Source organism: Dysidea avara, chromosome 5 (assembly GCF_963678975.1).
Source record: "Dysidea avara chromosome 5, odDysAvar1.4, whole genome shotgun sequence".
NCBI lineage: Eukaryota > Metazoa > Porifera > Demospongiae > Dictyoceratida > Dysideidae > Dysidea > Dysidea avara.
The window spans coordinates 30,609,265-30,625,119 of NC_089276.1; the positions used below are offsets into that span (position 1 = coordinate 30,609,265).

Sequence of the window (15,855 nt, forward strand, 5' to 3'; positions counted from 1 at the left end):
GCGTTTGCAAGGTCACTCACCTTTTACGTTATACGTTGTGTGCCATCTTTCTCTTTGGGCTCCTTTCCCTCACATTTTGATCTTAGGTTGCAAGAATGCCTTAGTAGAATCTTGTGTTGTGGAATTTCTGATAGTAGTTGAACACAAGCCACCTTGCCATTTAAGTTAGGAGGCTTGGGCCTACGTGAATCTGAGCGTTCTGCTGCTCCTGCATTTGTGGGGTCCTGCATGTAATTCTGTCCGTATTTTAGTGTCACGTTTAGTGGAAACTTTTGATGTTTTTATGCCATTTCCTGGGGAGGATTGTTCCCTCGCTTTCTTTGAAGATATGTCTGTTTCTGTGTTGCATAACTCCTCTCAAACTGACCTTCAAGCCATTTTAGATGATTCACTTTTTAAACAGCTTGTAAGCAGTTTCACTATTCGTGATCAAGCACGTCTGCGTACTTTATCACATTCTTCTGGCACCAGCAGTGGTTGGCTTAAAGCACTATACCACAGCCTGCTTTGGGTCTAGCTATTCCTCCTCACGATTTTACTATAGCTTTACGTTTGTGGCTTGGCATTCCTTTGCTCCCTTCTTTACCTCTCTGTACTTGTCAGTCTATCTGTGATTGACAAGTTTGGTGATCATCTGCTGGGGTGCTCTCATGGTCCCTTGAGAATCCAGCGTCATGATGCTTTAGTGTCTATTGTACACCATGCCTTGCTCCAAGATCACCTTGATGTGCTTAGGGAGCAAGGCATTTCAACTGACCAATCTCGTCTTGGTGACATATACCACCCTGATTTTCATCTTGGTCGTTCTGCCTATTTTGATCTCTCCGTCAGGAGTACCACTCAGTCTGCTGTCGTATCTTCTGCTTCTTCTCAGGCTGGGGTGGCCGCTGCTGTTGGTGAGATAATAATAATAACAATAACAATAATAATAATAATGCTTTACAGAATAATAATTCTGAAGGTCTACCAGTGACCTACACTGATAGTCTAACATACATTAAGTAATAACTATATACACTAACATCTATATACTTACAAGTTACATGCATGTGATAGAGTCAAGTATCGATTAACAGACAATGCGATGTTCGAACAGCTGCCACTCAGTTCCTAGAAATCTTGCAGCTTAGGTTATTGTACCAAAAGGTAGGCTACACTAAGCAATGATTATCCACCAATAATCAGTTATTCATGATTAATGGCTTGAAAGTTGTAGGCAATAGTATGTTCGGTCCGATAAATTCTACGTTCGGATAAAACTATCAGTTTTCGGACTTTGATTTTTACTATCAGTAATAAATGTCCAATTTATTTCAAATTTGTATACAGTATACCTGTATTCATTAGCTAGTAATGGTCAAAAAATGGTTTCATTATCTTTAGCATAGAGGGAGTAGCAGCCTCACAATTTTTTTTTTTGCGGTAAATTCGGACGTATTTTATTATTAATTTAGCCATGCCCACCATGCAGTAAAGTTAATGCTTTTGCATCAATTGCACCAGTACTAAAGCACAGAGGCAGGTAAATAAATATCTTCTAAGAGTAGAAGGGTGCTTTTAAAATTTATATTCATGATATTTCCGTTGGCGCGCTGCCTTTTAGCTCCTAAATGAAGGAGATGCATGCAATGTGGAAAAATGAAGTTACGAGAAATTACCTCCTAACCACCCATAAATGTTAGTCCTGGTGCCAAATCACAAAAGCCGTCCTGGAAATTGAAAGGCGTTTCTTTCTCTACCTTATATGGGTGCATAAAGCGGCATTTACGTGTATATTTGGGCACCCATATATGGTAGAGAAAGAAACGCCTTTCAGATTCCAGGACGGTTTTGTGGTTGGGCACCAGAACTAACATTTGTGGGTGGTTAGGGGGTAATTCAAGTGTTACAATCCCCTACCAACCTAGAGATGCTAACTATCAGTATTGGATCTACTTTACCAACTGTGTATTGCTTAGGATATATTCCTCCTGATTCATCGGTTGATTATTGCCAAGAATTTCTGAGCTACATTAACACCCTCAGGGATCTTACTGGCCATTTAATTCTACTGGGAGATTTCAATCTAGGAGATATCAACTGGGATTCCCTATGTGGTCAATCCCCCTTTTCATCAAATTTCTGTGACGTTGTATTTGACCTTAACCTTGTTCAAATGATAGATGAACCTACTCATATAGCTGGTAACATACTTGACCTAGTCCTAACCAATGCTCCTGACAATATTTTGAATCTAAGAATACACTGTGATCCTCCTTTACCTATCCCATCAGACCATTTTGTCATAACCTTTGACTCTCATTCATCATTGAACAATGACAGTGACCAAAGGGCTACACCAATTCTAAATTACTCTAAAGGTAACTACAATGACCTATGTTACTTTTTATATAACTCTGATTTCACACCTTGTCTCATGTCTGAAGATATTGAATTTGTGTGGTCATACCTTAGCAACACCATTAAAGATGCTCTACCACATTTTATTCCCATAACTACAATTAAACCTAATAGTCAGCCCGTGTGGTTCAATTCCGACATTAGACACCACATCAACTGTCTACGCTCTCTTAGACGTAAATTTAACAACAACTCTACTGAATACAATAAAAATAAGCTGGAAACCTCCCAAAACCTGCTTCAAGCAAAGATCAGCAATGCTAAAATGACATATGATCCAATTTAGTCACTACATCTGACAATTCCAAAATTTACAGATATATCAGAGGGTTTACAAAATCCAAATCTATCCCCTCCACTATGTATCACAATTCTACGACATTCGACTGTGATAATGATAAAGCCAATGCTTTCAACAATTACTTTTACTCAATTTTTAATAACACTTCCACTGATTTACCGCCTTCTTTTAACTCCTATTGTCCTGCATCACTCTGTCATATTACAATCACTGAAGCTGATGTCTATGAAGCATTGGTAAGCTTAGACACGTCCAAGGCCATGGGCCCAGACAGCATCCCACCCATTCTACTTTCTAAGTGTGCTTCGGTCCTCTATAAACCTCTTCACTATCTTTTCAATCTAACATTAAAATTTGGTTATCTTCCTTGTGAATGGAAAGTTCACAAAATAATTCCTGTATTTAAATCCGGTGACCCTACCCATATCAACAACTACCGACCGATATCCTTACTCAGTACTACTTCTAAAGTGTTGGAATGAATACTGCACGATAAAATTATTGGACATGTTACTAGCAGAATAAATCCTGCCCAGTTTGGATTTATTCAGAATCATTCATCAGTACAACAACTCCTTTTAGTTTTATCTGACATTTTTACCTCTCGTCATCAGCTGGATATCATTTACCTGGATATCACCAAGGCTTTTGATACTATTTCTCATTCACATCTACTTCACAAACTTTGTATGTTCGATATTGGCGGTGAACTCTGGTCATGGTTTCTGGCATATGTTACTAATAGGTCTCAATTTGTATCAATCAATGGCTGTAATTCCAATCTTCTCCCTGTTGAATCAGGAGTACCTCAGGGTAGTATACTTGGTCCTTTATTATTCATTATTTACATGAATGATATCTCCTGTGCCATCACTTACAGTAAAATCTTTCTTTTTGCAGATGATCTTTAAACATATCAAAGTACCAAGCGACATGCAGTTCTTACAACATGATTTAAACTGCTTATCAAATTGGAGCACAACATCTCTATTGTCATTTCATTCCTCTAAAAGTACCCATCTGTTGTTTAAATGTAAATTTACATCTACTTATAACATCAATGGCAATCCTATAAACACTTCCCATTTGCATAAAGACCTAGGTGTCCTGATTAGTGACAATCTCAATTGGAACGAGCATCATGACTACATTCTAAAGAAAGCCTATAAGACTCTGGGACTTGTACATAGAACCTTTTGTAAAACCATTGTGCCTTCGGTTACGCTCAAACTATATATATCCTTAGTAAGATCACAGCTCCTATACTGTGCACCAGTGTGGCGACCTCATCTCTTAAAAGACATCTCCAAAATTGAACAAATTCAACGTAGGGCAACTAAATATATTTTACAAGACTTCTCCTCAGACTACAAAACACGGCTGACAAAACTCAATTTGCTTCCATTAATGTACATCTTTGAAATATCAGACAAAATCTTTTTTGTCAACTCTCTGAAACATCCCACTCCAAGCTTCAATATCAACCTCTACATTTCATTCTCCCATAGTACTACAAGATCCAATTCAGTCAAGCTACACCACAACATATCCTTTACTAATAAAGAGCGTCATTTTTATTTCAACCGAATCTGTCGCCTTTGGAATTCCCTACCAATCATTGATATAAGTTTGCCTATAGAAACCATCAAAAGACGCATCAAATCTTTTCTCTGGAATCATTTTATCACAAACTTCAATTCTACTGACCCACACAAATATCATTATCTCTGTCCGTGTGGTAACTGTGTCAGCAATCATCTTGTCATGAACTTTGATCTCTTGTAGTTACATACTAATTAATTTATAATTAAATAAATAAGTAACTTACTGTAGTTAAGTAATTAATTTTTGTAACATACTCAGGCCACTAGCACAGGTTGCTAGTGGACCCTCAGCAGGGCCGCCCAGAGAAATTAAGGGGCCCAGGGCAAAGAGTTAAAGTGGGGCCCTTCACCCAAGCTGTAAGTTGAAGACCAAAAAAAAAAAAAAAAAAAAAAGTCACAACCTGCTGACAATGACAATAACTACCCATCACTAACCATATCTCCTTATCTATAAGCTAGCTACACTGCTCCTCTGAAGAATACTGTGACTGCTCTATTAGAGTATTTAGATCTGACTGTTCTATTAGAGTATATCGATCTTCTAAACAGGTATTCAGGGGGCCCTTCGTGGGGCCTCTTGGGGTCCCTTTCAGGCTGGGGCCCGGGGCAAAATGCCCCAGTTGCCCCCCCCCCCCCCCCCTGTGGGCGGCCCTGACCCTCAGCATGGACTAATATTGTTTTCATGAATGTTTAACCACTGTATCTGTATGTAGTTGTACCCATGCTGAAAAGCCTTATAAATAAATAAATTCTCGTAACTTCATTTTTCCATAATGCGTGCATCTCCTTCATTTAGGAGCAAAAAGGCAGCGCGCCAACGGAAATATCATGAATATAAATTTTAAAAGTAGACTTCTACTCTTGAAAGATATTTATTTATGATTATGATTATGATTATGATTACTGAAAACACAGTTACAAACTGATATGTTCAGGTAAGGAAAAAACATTACAAATCACATAGATAAGAGTCAGCTATAATTTATCTAAAAATACTTGTAGAGATTGGGATTCTATTGTGTCAGATGGTAAATTGTTCCAATCGCGGATAGATTTGGGGTAATAGCTGAATTTATAATGATCTGTTCTAGCAAACGGAATCTCAAAATGGAAGGGGTGGTGGTGGCAGGTGGGATATGTGGTGTTTGTGAAATAATTTGGGACTGCCTCTGTGCTTTAGAACTGGTGCAATTGATGCAAAAGCATTAACTTTACTGGTGGGCATAGCTAAATTAATAATAAAATACGTCCAAATTTACCGCAAAAAATTGTGAGGCTGCTACTCCCTCTATGCTAAAGATAATGAAACCAATTTTTGGCCATTACTAGCTAATGAATACAGGTATACTGTATACAAATTTGAAATAAATTGGACATTGTTTACTGGTAGTAAAAATCAAGGTCCGAAAACTTATAGTTTTATCCGAACGTAGAATTTATCGGACCGAGCATACTATTGCTTACAACTTTCAAGCCATTAATCATCAATAGCTGATTATTGGTGGATAATCATTGCTTAATGTAGCCTACCTTTTGGTACAATAACCTAAGCTGCAGGATTTCTAGGAAGTGAGTGGCAGCCGAGGTGGCAGCCGTTCGAACATCGCATTGTCTGCAGCTGTTAATCGATACTTGACTCTATTATTATTAATAGCTAAGCCAAATGATCCAACTGCCAACCAGGAGATTCCCTAACCGCGATGAACGACATGATCCCGGGATCACGTGCACCTATAATAAGGTTACAGTAGTCATTATGCACCTATCAATGTTAAGCCCCACCCCCCAGTACGGGGAGGGTGGGGATATAGTGGGGATTTGATCAAGTGGAAAGTCAAATTCCCCTACCTGGGGGTGAATTATCAGCTCAAATCCCCACATAGTCCCACCCTATGAGGTGGGGATAGGAAGGGGATTTGACAACCAAAGTGTTGTAAAAACAGAAGCCACAGACACGAGGTGCTGCAGTTTTATCACGTGTTCTCTCGCGCTTCACTATCTTATAAAACTACTGTAAAGGATCTATGCTACTATATAGAGCGCTTGTTCAAATTCCCCACCCCTGGGGGCAAAATTTAAGTTCAAATCCCCTCCTAACGCCCCACATAGCCCGTACTGGGGGGTGGGGCTTGACATTGATAGGTGCATTACAATAAAGCAATGACTGCCACCAGCAAAGACGTTGCGTTGGTAGTTAGTTTAGTGCTATCACTATAGTTAGTCTAGTTCTTCTATTTGGTGTGACTTGGTACTTCCAGTCATCGCTGGTAGTCTCGCGTGGCCAGACAACTTTTCTCCGTCACGGTGCTTATCAATTAGAGATTATAAGCGCCTACTCCGAGAAAGGGTCTGGTCCAGAATCAATACGTAAACTTGTTTTCACACCCCAAGCTACAGTTCGGGGTGATTAATCAACTTTCGTCATAAAACGTATACTTCCTTTTAAATTTCAAGCCACGTACGCACTGGAAATTCCATGAACGATTGCCGGTAGAGGTGATGAGAGACACTGAGGCTGTTTTTCTACGGTTAAAAAGGTCACGGATCGATTCCGGCTTGCGAAAACGAAAAGGCTAAAGGCGAACTGAGCAAGGAATCAACCCGTGACTTTTTTAACCGTAGAAAAACAGCCTCAGTGTCTCATCACCGCTACCCGCAATCGTTCATGGCATTTCCAGTGCGTACGTGGCTTGAAATTTAAAAGGAACTATACGTTTTATGACGAAAGTTGATTAAACACCCCGAGCTCCAGCTTGGGGTGTGAAAACAAGTTTACGTATTGATTCTGGACCAGACCCTTTTTCGGAGTAGGCGCTTATAATCTCTAATCGATAAGCGCTGTGAGGAGAAAAAGCGGTCTGGCCACGCGAGACTACATCGCTGGATTTACTGCAACAGCAAGTAGAGTATGACAGGGAACTGTTGTTGAAGTTACAGGAACGAATTAATGTAAGTATATACGCTGTGGCTAGACGCACTGATCACATACATATGACTGCAGCACATGATGCTGTCAGACCTTCAGTGCTGGTCACTGTAAAGCTTTAATAACAATAACAATATACGTAGCTAGCTACATGTGATTGAATATACGTAGACTAAGTACACTGAGTAACTATTGAGGTGTCAGTCCACACTAGAATAGTTTACAGTGTACATGTACATGCACGTGACAGCTCTTTCAGGTGCCTAGTAGTCCTATCAAGTTACTTTTAAAATTTACATGATTGTATAATTATATAGCTATGAGTGTGATTTTAATTGTGTATCGTGTAATTTCATAGTTGCTAGACTCGCATAGCTACCATTCATTTGCATCATGGCGGCACTAATATTTATCAATCACCTTCACACTTTCCTATATAGATTAATGATAACATTGTAAAGAGACAGTCAGACAACACACCACCTGGAGATGAGTGTCAATGTAAAGATGGTATACAAGGTCCAATCGGTCTTCCTGGTCAAAAGGGGGATGAAGGGAAACAAGGACGTAAAGGTGATGCTGGTCCTCCAGGAAGAAGAGGTGATATTGGAAAACAAGGGGCAAAAGGAGCAACAGGTAAGCAATTAAAAGACTGTGTTATAAAGCCATCTAGGAGTCTAGGTATGTGTCCACTGCTGTCTGTGTTATAAAGCCATCTAGGAGTCTAGGTATGTGTCCACTGCTGTCATCAGAATTCCTTATAAGGACAACCTTATGCTTATACCCATGCATATAGCTATAAACCACATTACCACTTATCATATTAAGGGTTTTGCATGTAACACCATGCAAGGAAGGATACATTAATACTTCGCTATAGCATGTAAAGTAATACATCATGAGATTTAACACTCTTTTGTACTGTACTTCATCTATACATTACTGGTTCATCACTGTGCATGCAAATACCTTGTTCATTTATCAGAAATGAAATGTTGGCTTATAATCAAGAAACCAAGTGTTATTTAATTGAAGCCAGAACATGCGCCACAAATTAGTACTTGTAATTAATGGTTTTCTATATAAAATAAAGTGTAAGGTACTAGTAGAGGACTTGTACTAATCTACAGAAAACAGTTTATAGTTAATAGTGTTCCTTGCAAAGCTTATGCAGGAGCGGATCCCTTACTTCACAAACTTTTATAATGTTGCTCATTGTATATAACTTCTATATATAGGTACATATTCAGACATTTGCTTTTGGTACAGTTTATGTCTGTATATATATGCCAAATTCAATCTCAGGAAGTTACTGTAATTTTCAAATTTCCTGGAGGGATGCCCCTGACCTCTTAAAATGCTCATACTTTCTGTTGTGTGGAATGCGGTGACTTCTACCAGTGAGCCTCCCCCAACAAAGTTTATCCACCTGTGTTTATGGGCTCCTAAGAGTAGCAGATATTCATTAAGAAAGTTCAGTAATAATTACATATCTTTGATACATGAATAAGGGAATAAGTTATTTCAACTGTTCATGGGTAATGCAGCTTTCCAAAAGGATTTCTTTGCTTGTGTTCATAATTAATCAGAAATATGAAACACTCATATATGCATAATAGCCTAACCCATTTATCTACATATCTCAGCTACCTGGACAGTACAAATCAGATATGTGATTTACAATATTCAAATGCTGCATGGATGCCATATCAAGGTCTATAATATTATGTATAAAGTTGCAGTGGTTGTTAGTTTCTACTCAATATAAAGCCCCCTCATGCCTCAGTTACCCACAATTAATATAATTACCACAGCCTGTGATCTCAGTAAACAATGTTAGACTCAACCAAATTATCTTCAGGTCCTAAAACGTATAGAAATGGGTTCATGAAAAACTATATATGCAGCAATATATCACTTGGTGCTATCTATGTAGGAATAACACATTCCTACAATGTACATGAGATGTGACCATAGGCATTCTATTATAGCGACTGTCTCTCTACATTACATAGCACTGATTGATATGTAATAGTTAGACACTCACAATAGGTGTCTTCGAGGTTTTTAAATCCTCGAAGACGCCTATTGTGAGTGTCTAAGTGTTTTAGACAATGGCGTAGAAGCAGTGAGTTAGTATAGAGATTTCCCATTGTAAACACCTAGGGTATTTCAGTGAGCAAAAGATGTGAGATCGCGCAAAAGCGCGAATAAATGAAGGTTTGTAAAGTCGATAAAAGTATGTTTGATGCATTATAGATACGTGTGAATGGCAGCAAATGGGAATAGCCAGTACCAACATGGCTGTCTTGCATGGTCTACAGAGCGTGCTTTAATATGGCGAAGGCCACAAACTGAATTAATGGCTTGTACCACGATGGTCTATAAATCCGCTGAGCTACCCACGATAACAGTGTACCTGAGTGTAATTTCTTTGTAATAATCTGCTCGCAATTGCTTGGTGTTTACTGATGTGCAAAATACTAATTGTCTACAAAAGGCTAATTGCATTACTGTAGGCAACATTGTGGTTGTAAACAACTGTCGGGTGTCTTACCACTGAGTAAGACACCTGATACCAGGTTTCTTCGCAAATAAGAGACCTCCACACATCAAACGAAACGCTGCATACCATTGTCTAAATAACAATAACAGCAACTTTGTATTTTAATATTTCCATACCTCAGATCAACTATACCACCCTGGCTACATTTGCAGTGTAGCCCAGCTAGTCATTTTCCAGCCAAGAGCTACATTCAGATGCAGCCCAGCTGTGACATTTATACATATATATATATATATATATATATGTATATATAACATGTACTTTGTTTTGATTGTGGCATTTTACATCAGTCTGACATATAGTTTGGTATAAGTGTAATATCCATGCAGTTTAGGTGCTCATTCCTTGTCCTTGGTATTAAAACACCTTGCAGCAGTAACATAGTGTTTGTTTAGCATTTTAGAGATGTGCCACACTCTTTTCTTTTAAAAGAAGCTTGGTTAATAATAAGTGTATATCAGCAGGGATCACAGCATAATGAACACTAGTGTTGATTGAATTAAACATAATACTTTTACAGTGGCAGATCCAGGGGGGGGGCACAGGAGGCACATGCCCCCCCCCCCCCCCCCCCCCTCCTTAAAAAAATGCAATATAAGATCGAGATACTCTAATAGAGCAGTCAATCACCAATCACTCTAATAAAGCAGTCACAGTGTTCATGAGGAAGTGTAGCTTAACTATGAAGCTATAGATAAGGTTCTGAATAAGGATCTTTATATGCTTTATAGTATATACACTTGGTAAAGGACAGCTATTATTGTTGTCGACCATTTTTTTTTTTTTTTTTTGGTCTTCAACTTTTCAGCAAAGTGCACCCCCCTTTCCAAAATCTGGATCCGCCCCTGACTGTTACACCTATCAGGACGAGGTGCATACACTAGTGGAATTTATTATAAGTACTTGTCCATATATATGTAAGTCTAAATAATTTTTTGTAGCTTGTACAGATAGCTAATGCTGTGTGCAATTAGATTATTTATATGTCCACCAGGACCTCCAGGACGACCATCAAAAAGAAGAGGACCACCTGGAGTACAGGGACCTCCAGGGGACCATGGAGCTCCTGGAGCCCAAGGAGAAGCTGGACCACAAGGGCCTCCAGGTAAAGATGGAGCTCAAGGTCCTCAAGGAGAAATTGGACCACCAGGCACTCCAGGGCAAGGTTAAAAGCAAATCACTGTAATACAGAGTGACTTTGTTGCATAGAGTTAGAGATCTAATTATGTATGTACTCAGCTAGGCCTTTACTAGACATATGCAATGAGAAAGGCAGGTTCAAGGGTTCTTTTTAACAAAAACCTCCACTCCTTGGACTGAAGTGAAAAATTAAGTTTAAAAGAAGCAACGACACAATACTTTTTGCTTCATTGCTGATTCCGCAGGTAGTTAAGGTGATATCTGTATACTGTCCTATATATTTAGAGCTGATACAATACCCATAAAAGCTGTGTATCATGATATTATAGCATTGGTATTAATGTTGGTTTTGATACAAAAAACTGTATAATTGAGTGCATGGAAAAAATTGTTTCTAAGTTTTTTTTTATTTTCCTTAGTAATTATGGGACATGCATAATAATCAGCATCAGTGGTAAGGTTTTTGATCCAAAACGAATGTAAACTAGTATAGTAATTTTAAAATGAAGTAGGGATCTAAGCAATAACAAGTAGCAAAACAATGATGGTATTACAGCATAGCTCGGTGGGAAAATCCCAACATTGGCATGTTATAAAAATGATTTTGTTCAATGCCAAAGTAGGGAAATTCCCATGCTGTAATACCATCATTTGTTTTGCTACTTTTTATTGCTTGAATCCCTACTTCATTTTTAAAATAATGATTCCTAAAATATTAGTTTGTTTGTTTTTTGTTTTTTTTTGTTACAGCATGCAGCTAAATATGTGTGACTGTTCTATTAGGGGTGACTGTTCTATTAGGGGTGACTGCTGTATTAGAGTATGTCTTTCCTACCAGGGGATGTGTCACAATTTCATTGTTCAAGCATGCAAATAGGCCAATAATAATGGGGTATGTCATCATGATCACAGGGCTCGATCGTTATTGATCAACCAGATTGTGTTAATTAATCTAATCAAAAACAACCAAACTGTAAAAAAAGGATGCGGCCTCCAAAAAGCCAGTGTGAAAAGGATGTGAAATCAAAGGTGGAGGCCAAGAAATGGCTGTGATGGTATGTTAATAGCAAATATTTTAATAATGACAATTCAAGTGAATTTGTGTTGCCTCCAAGTTTCACTAGGATTCAGCACCAAATTTACCTGAATTGTCATTATTAAAATATTTGCCATTAACCTACCATCACAGCCATTTCTTGGCCTCCACCTTTGATTGCACATCTTTTTCACACTGGATTTTTGGAGGTCACACCCTTTTTTGTAGCTCGCCTGTTTTTTGATTAGATATCACTTTTTTTGTAATTTCATACCTAAAACCAGCCTACTGTATGGCTAGCTTTGGATATTTCTTTTAACTTGTCTTTTTATTTTCTATAGGAATAAGGATTTCTAAGAAGAAATTTAAAAAAAATGTTTATTGGTTTGGCTATACATGCACATTTAACAATATTATTCAGTGATTATTATAATTGTGTTTATTAATCTTATTAAGGTAATACAGGCTGAATTGTTTGCAGCTGAAACCTCTACAGGGAAATAAGTGTGTACGTAGTTGAAATTCCTACAAGGAGACATAGCTGTATAGTACTTTTATACAACATGGTGAATGATTTGTAATTGAACTCACCACAGAGTGACTTATAATCTAGCTAAACTCTATAGGTGACCAGGCCTGCAAAAATAGAGCATGTGGACACATATAAATTGCCTACTTTTTCAAAATTGTGATTCATCATAACTTTGTATTCATGTACTGCTAGTCCATGCAATTTTCAGCATGTATTACAAACTTAGTTGGCTTTAACATACAAGTTACAGAATAAAAATATTCCATCCTAGTACTGAGATATGAGATGTTATGTGTCGGGGTGTAGTTTGTGCCCACATGCCCTATTTTCGCAGGCCCGGTCACATAGAAAGAATTGCAAGATAGCTGAACTTTCTACAGGGTGAGATGTTTCTAGCTGAACTAACTTGATATCTCTATTTGTTTACGGGGTGGTATGATCCTTTCTACTAGGTGATTCGAAATGTAGCTGATTTTTCTACACTGTGACTTGTTTCTAGCTGATCTCTCTACAGGGTAATTGTTTAAAGCTGAACTCTCTACAGGGTGACTTGTTTCTAACTGATCTCTCTATGGGATGATTTGATCTTTCTTTCTACAGAGTGATTTGAAATGTAGCCGAACTCTCTACAGAGTGACTTGATTCTATTTGATCTCTCTACAGGGTGACGTGTTTCTAACTGACCTTTCTATGGGGTGATTTGTTTTAAGCTGGTCTTTCTACAGGGTGATTTGAAACATAGCTGATCTCTCACTACAGTGTGACTTGTTTCTAGCTGAACTCACTAGGGTGAATTGATTCTATTTGATCTCTTTACAGGGTGACTTGTTTGTAACTGACCTTCCTACGAGGTGATTTGTTTCAAGCTGGTCTTTCTACAGTGTGATTTGAAATGTAGTTGATCTCACTACAGGGTGACTTGTTTCTAGCTAGCTGACTCTACAGGGTGAATGGTAGCTGATTTCTCTACAGGGTGACGTCTTTTGGCTGAACTCTCATTTTGTTTCAAGCTGATCTCTTTACATAGTTGCTTGTTCCTAGCTGATCTCTCTACAAGGTGACTTGAAAATTAGCTGCAATGTAACTTGTTTATAGCTGATATTTCTATAGAGTGAATCGTTTCTACATGATCTTTCTACAGATTGACTTGTTTCTAGCTGAACTCTCTACAGGTGACTTGATTCTATCTGATCTCTCTACAGGATGACTTGTTTCTTTTACGATTTTTTCAAGCTGGTCTTTCTGAAGTGCATGATTTGAAATGTAGCTCATCTTGCTACAGGGTGACTTGTTTCTAGCTAGTTGACTCTTCAGGGTGACTGGTAGTTGGTTTCTCTACAGCAAGACCTCTGTTTGGCTGAACTCTCATTTTGTCTTGAGCTGATCTCTCTACAGGGTTGTTTGTTTCTAGTTGATCTCTTCACAGGGTGACTTGAAAACTAGTCAACCTCTTAGCAGCATAGCTTGTTTCTAGCTGATCTCTCTACAGAGTGATTTGTTTTGAGTTGATCTCTCTACAGGGTGATTTGAAATGTAGCTGATCTTATTACAGGTTACTTGTTTCTAGCTGATCTCTCTATAGGGTGCCCTGATCTCTCTCAGGGGCGGATCTAGGGGGGTTTCTGAGGTTCCCGGAAACTAGTCAGGTAATCAAAATTATATTTCATAGTGATTTGCAATGGTACAAAAGTTCAGATCGAAATACTCTAATAGAGCAGTCAACCACTCTAATAGAACAACCACATTTTTGTATTTCTCTTAAGAACTGTAAGTAGCCGTAGCTAGCTACTTTATTTACCTGTACCAACACAGTAAAAAAAATAGTCCAAAATCTTATAACAGGGCATTAAAATCTGAACATCTTCCCGGGGCATGCCCCAAGACCTCCAGAACAACATCCATGTCTGCTGTATGCTTCAAATGTCAAATTTTCTCTGTAACTCTTTAGTCAGCACCTGATACTGTACCAGAAGCAAGCACAATTAAGCAGCCTACATTATACCTAACATAATTATATTTTTAAACTGTCAATATTGCTACCAGATTCAATTTCAAATTGCACAATTTTATGGCCCCTATACCTCCCTAGATTTACATTTGCGTGTAGCAAGGTTTGGAAACCAGTCACCAAAATTCCTGGGGCTGCCTTTGTCTCTACAAGGTGACTTGTTTCTAACTGATCCTTCTAGTCAGGTATTGATAATATCACACACAGCACTAACTAATAGTCATTATAATCTCATCACTATAATTACCATATACCGCCACTTTGTAAGAAAGCACTCTTTAATTTGCAAATCAGTGTACAGGCTGTGTCTGTAATTAGTATCTTTGTTTTTTGTAGGTCCATCAGGTGAAATGACTAATGGAAGTGTGGGGAGTGTTTATGTAAGATGGGGATATGATCAATGTCCATCATCAGCTCAGCTAGTCTATAGTGGAGTAGCTGGTGGATCTGAACATGGGGAATAAGGTGGTGCCAGCAATCCTCTATGTTTACCGCTCACTCCTGAGGATCCACCTACACATGAATCTGGTATTTCAGCAACACGGTTGCATGGCAGTAAATACGAGTCAGTTCACTTGAGTAATCACAACCGTCAGGTACTCTGCGCAGTCTGCTATGTCTCCAGGCGTTCAGTAGTTCACTTGTTTCCTGCCAAGACGAAGTGTCCTGATGGCTGGAGTTCAGAATACAGTGGTACTTGATGGCTACACGACCTGACCAGCGCCGGACTCAGTTCACTTGTGTAGATTCTCAGCTAAAAGCAGGATCCGAATCACCAGTGCATGACAACAATGGATACCTATTTTTCTTTACACGGGCATCATGTAAATATGGCACATCATTACCTTGTGGAAATGGTCAGTATTCTGAAGGGAAACTGATATCTTAATTGCTCTGTGTGCACCAAATAATCGCTGCATCTGCTTATAGTGTGACAATGGACAAGAATTAGATGTACACCAAAGCATTTTCTCTACTCAAACCATTTATTAATTTAGCTTGCATATACTATATATGTGTTTTTTTTATAACAAATCAAAAATAAATGTTAGTCATAAACACTAACCATATAATAAAATTTTGGACTGACAGTTAATTATAGTGCATGTGGCTGTGCGGACCCACTGTATATATGTCTCAACTATGCAGTATAGGCAGTGTTTTGGGAAACCTTTATGGATTGTGCTGTACTACGATTGTCTCAGCAATCACTAAATGGTATTGGGTATATACCATAGTTTATCTCTGGTTGTTTACCAGGAATATAATGATCATGATAATACCAATTAGAATTCTTTAATTGAGAATTCAAAACTATTGACACATGCAGGTATTAGAAAAC

General features: G+C 38.4%; 1 protein-coding gene across 1 annotated transcript; it reads left to right on the top strand.

Moving 5' to 3' along the window:
- Positions 1 to 2,760: 2,760 nt before the first annotated feature.
- Positions 2,761 to 15,532, top strand: LOC136255178 (short-chain collagen C4-like). Its single transcript, XM_066047899.1, has 4 exons — positions 2,761 to 2,937; positions 7,672 to 7,867; positions 10,792 to 10,962; positions 14,850 to 15,532. The coding sequence occupies exons 1-4, from the start codon at positions 2,761 to 2,763 to the stop codon at positions 14,975 to 14,977; spliced, it is 672 nt and encodes a 223-aa protein (XP_065903971.1). The 3' UTR covers positions 14,978 to 15,532.
- The last annotated feature ends 323 nt before the right edge of the window (positions 15,533 to 15,855 follow it).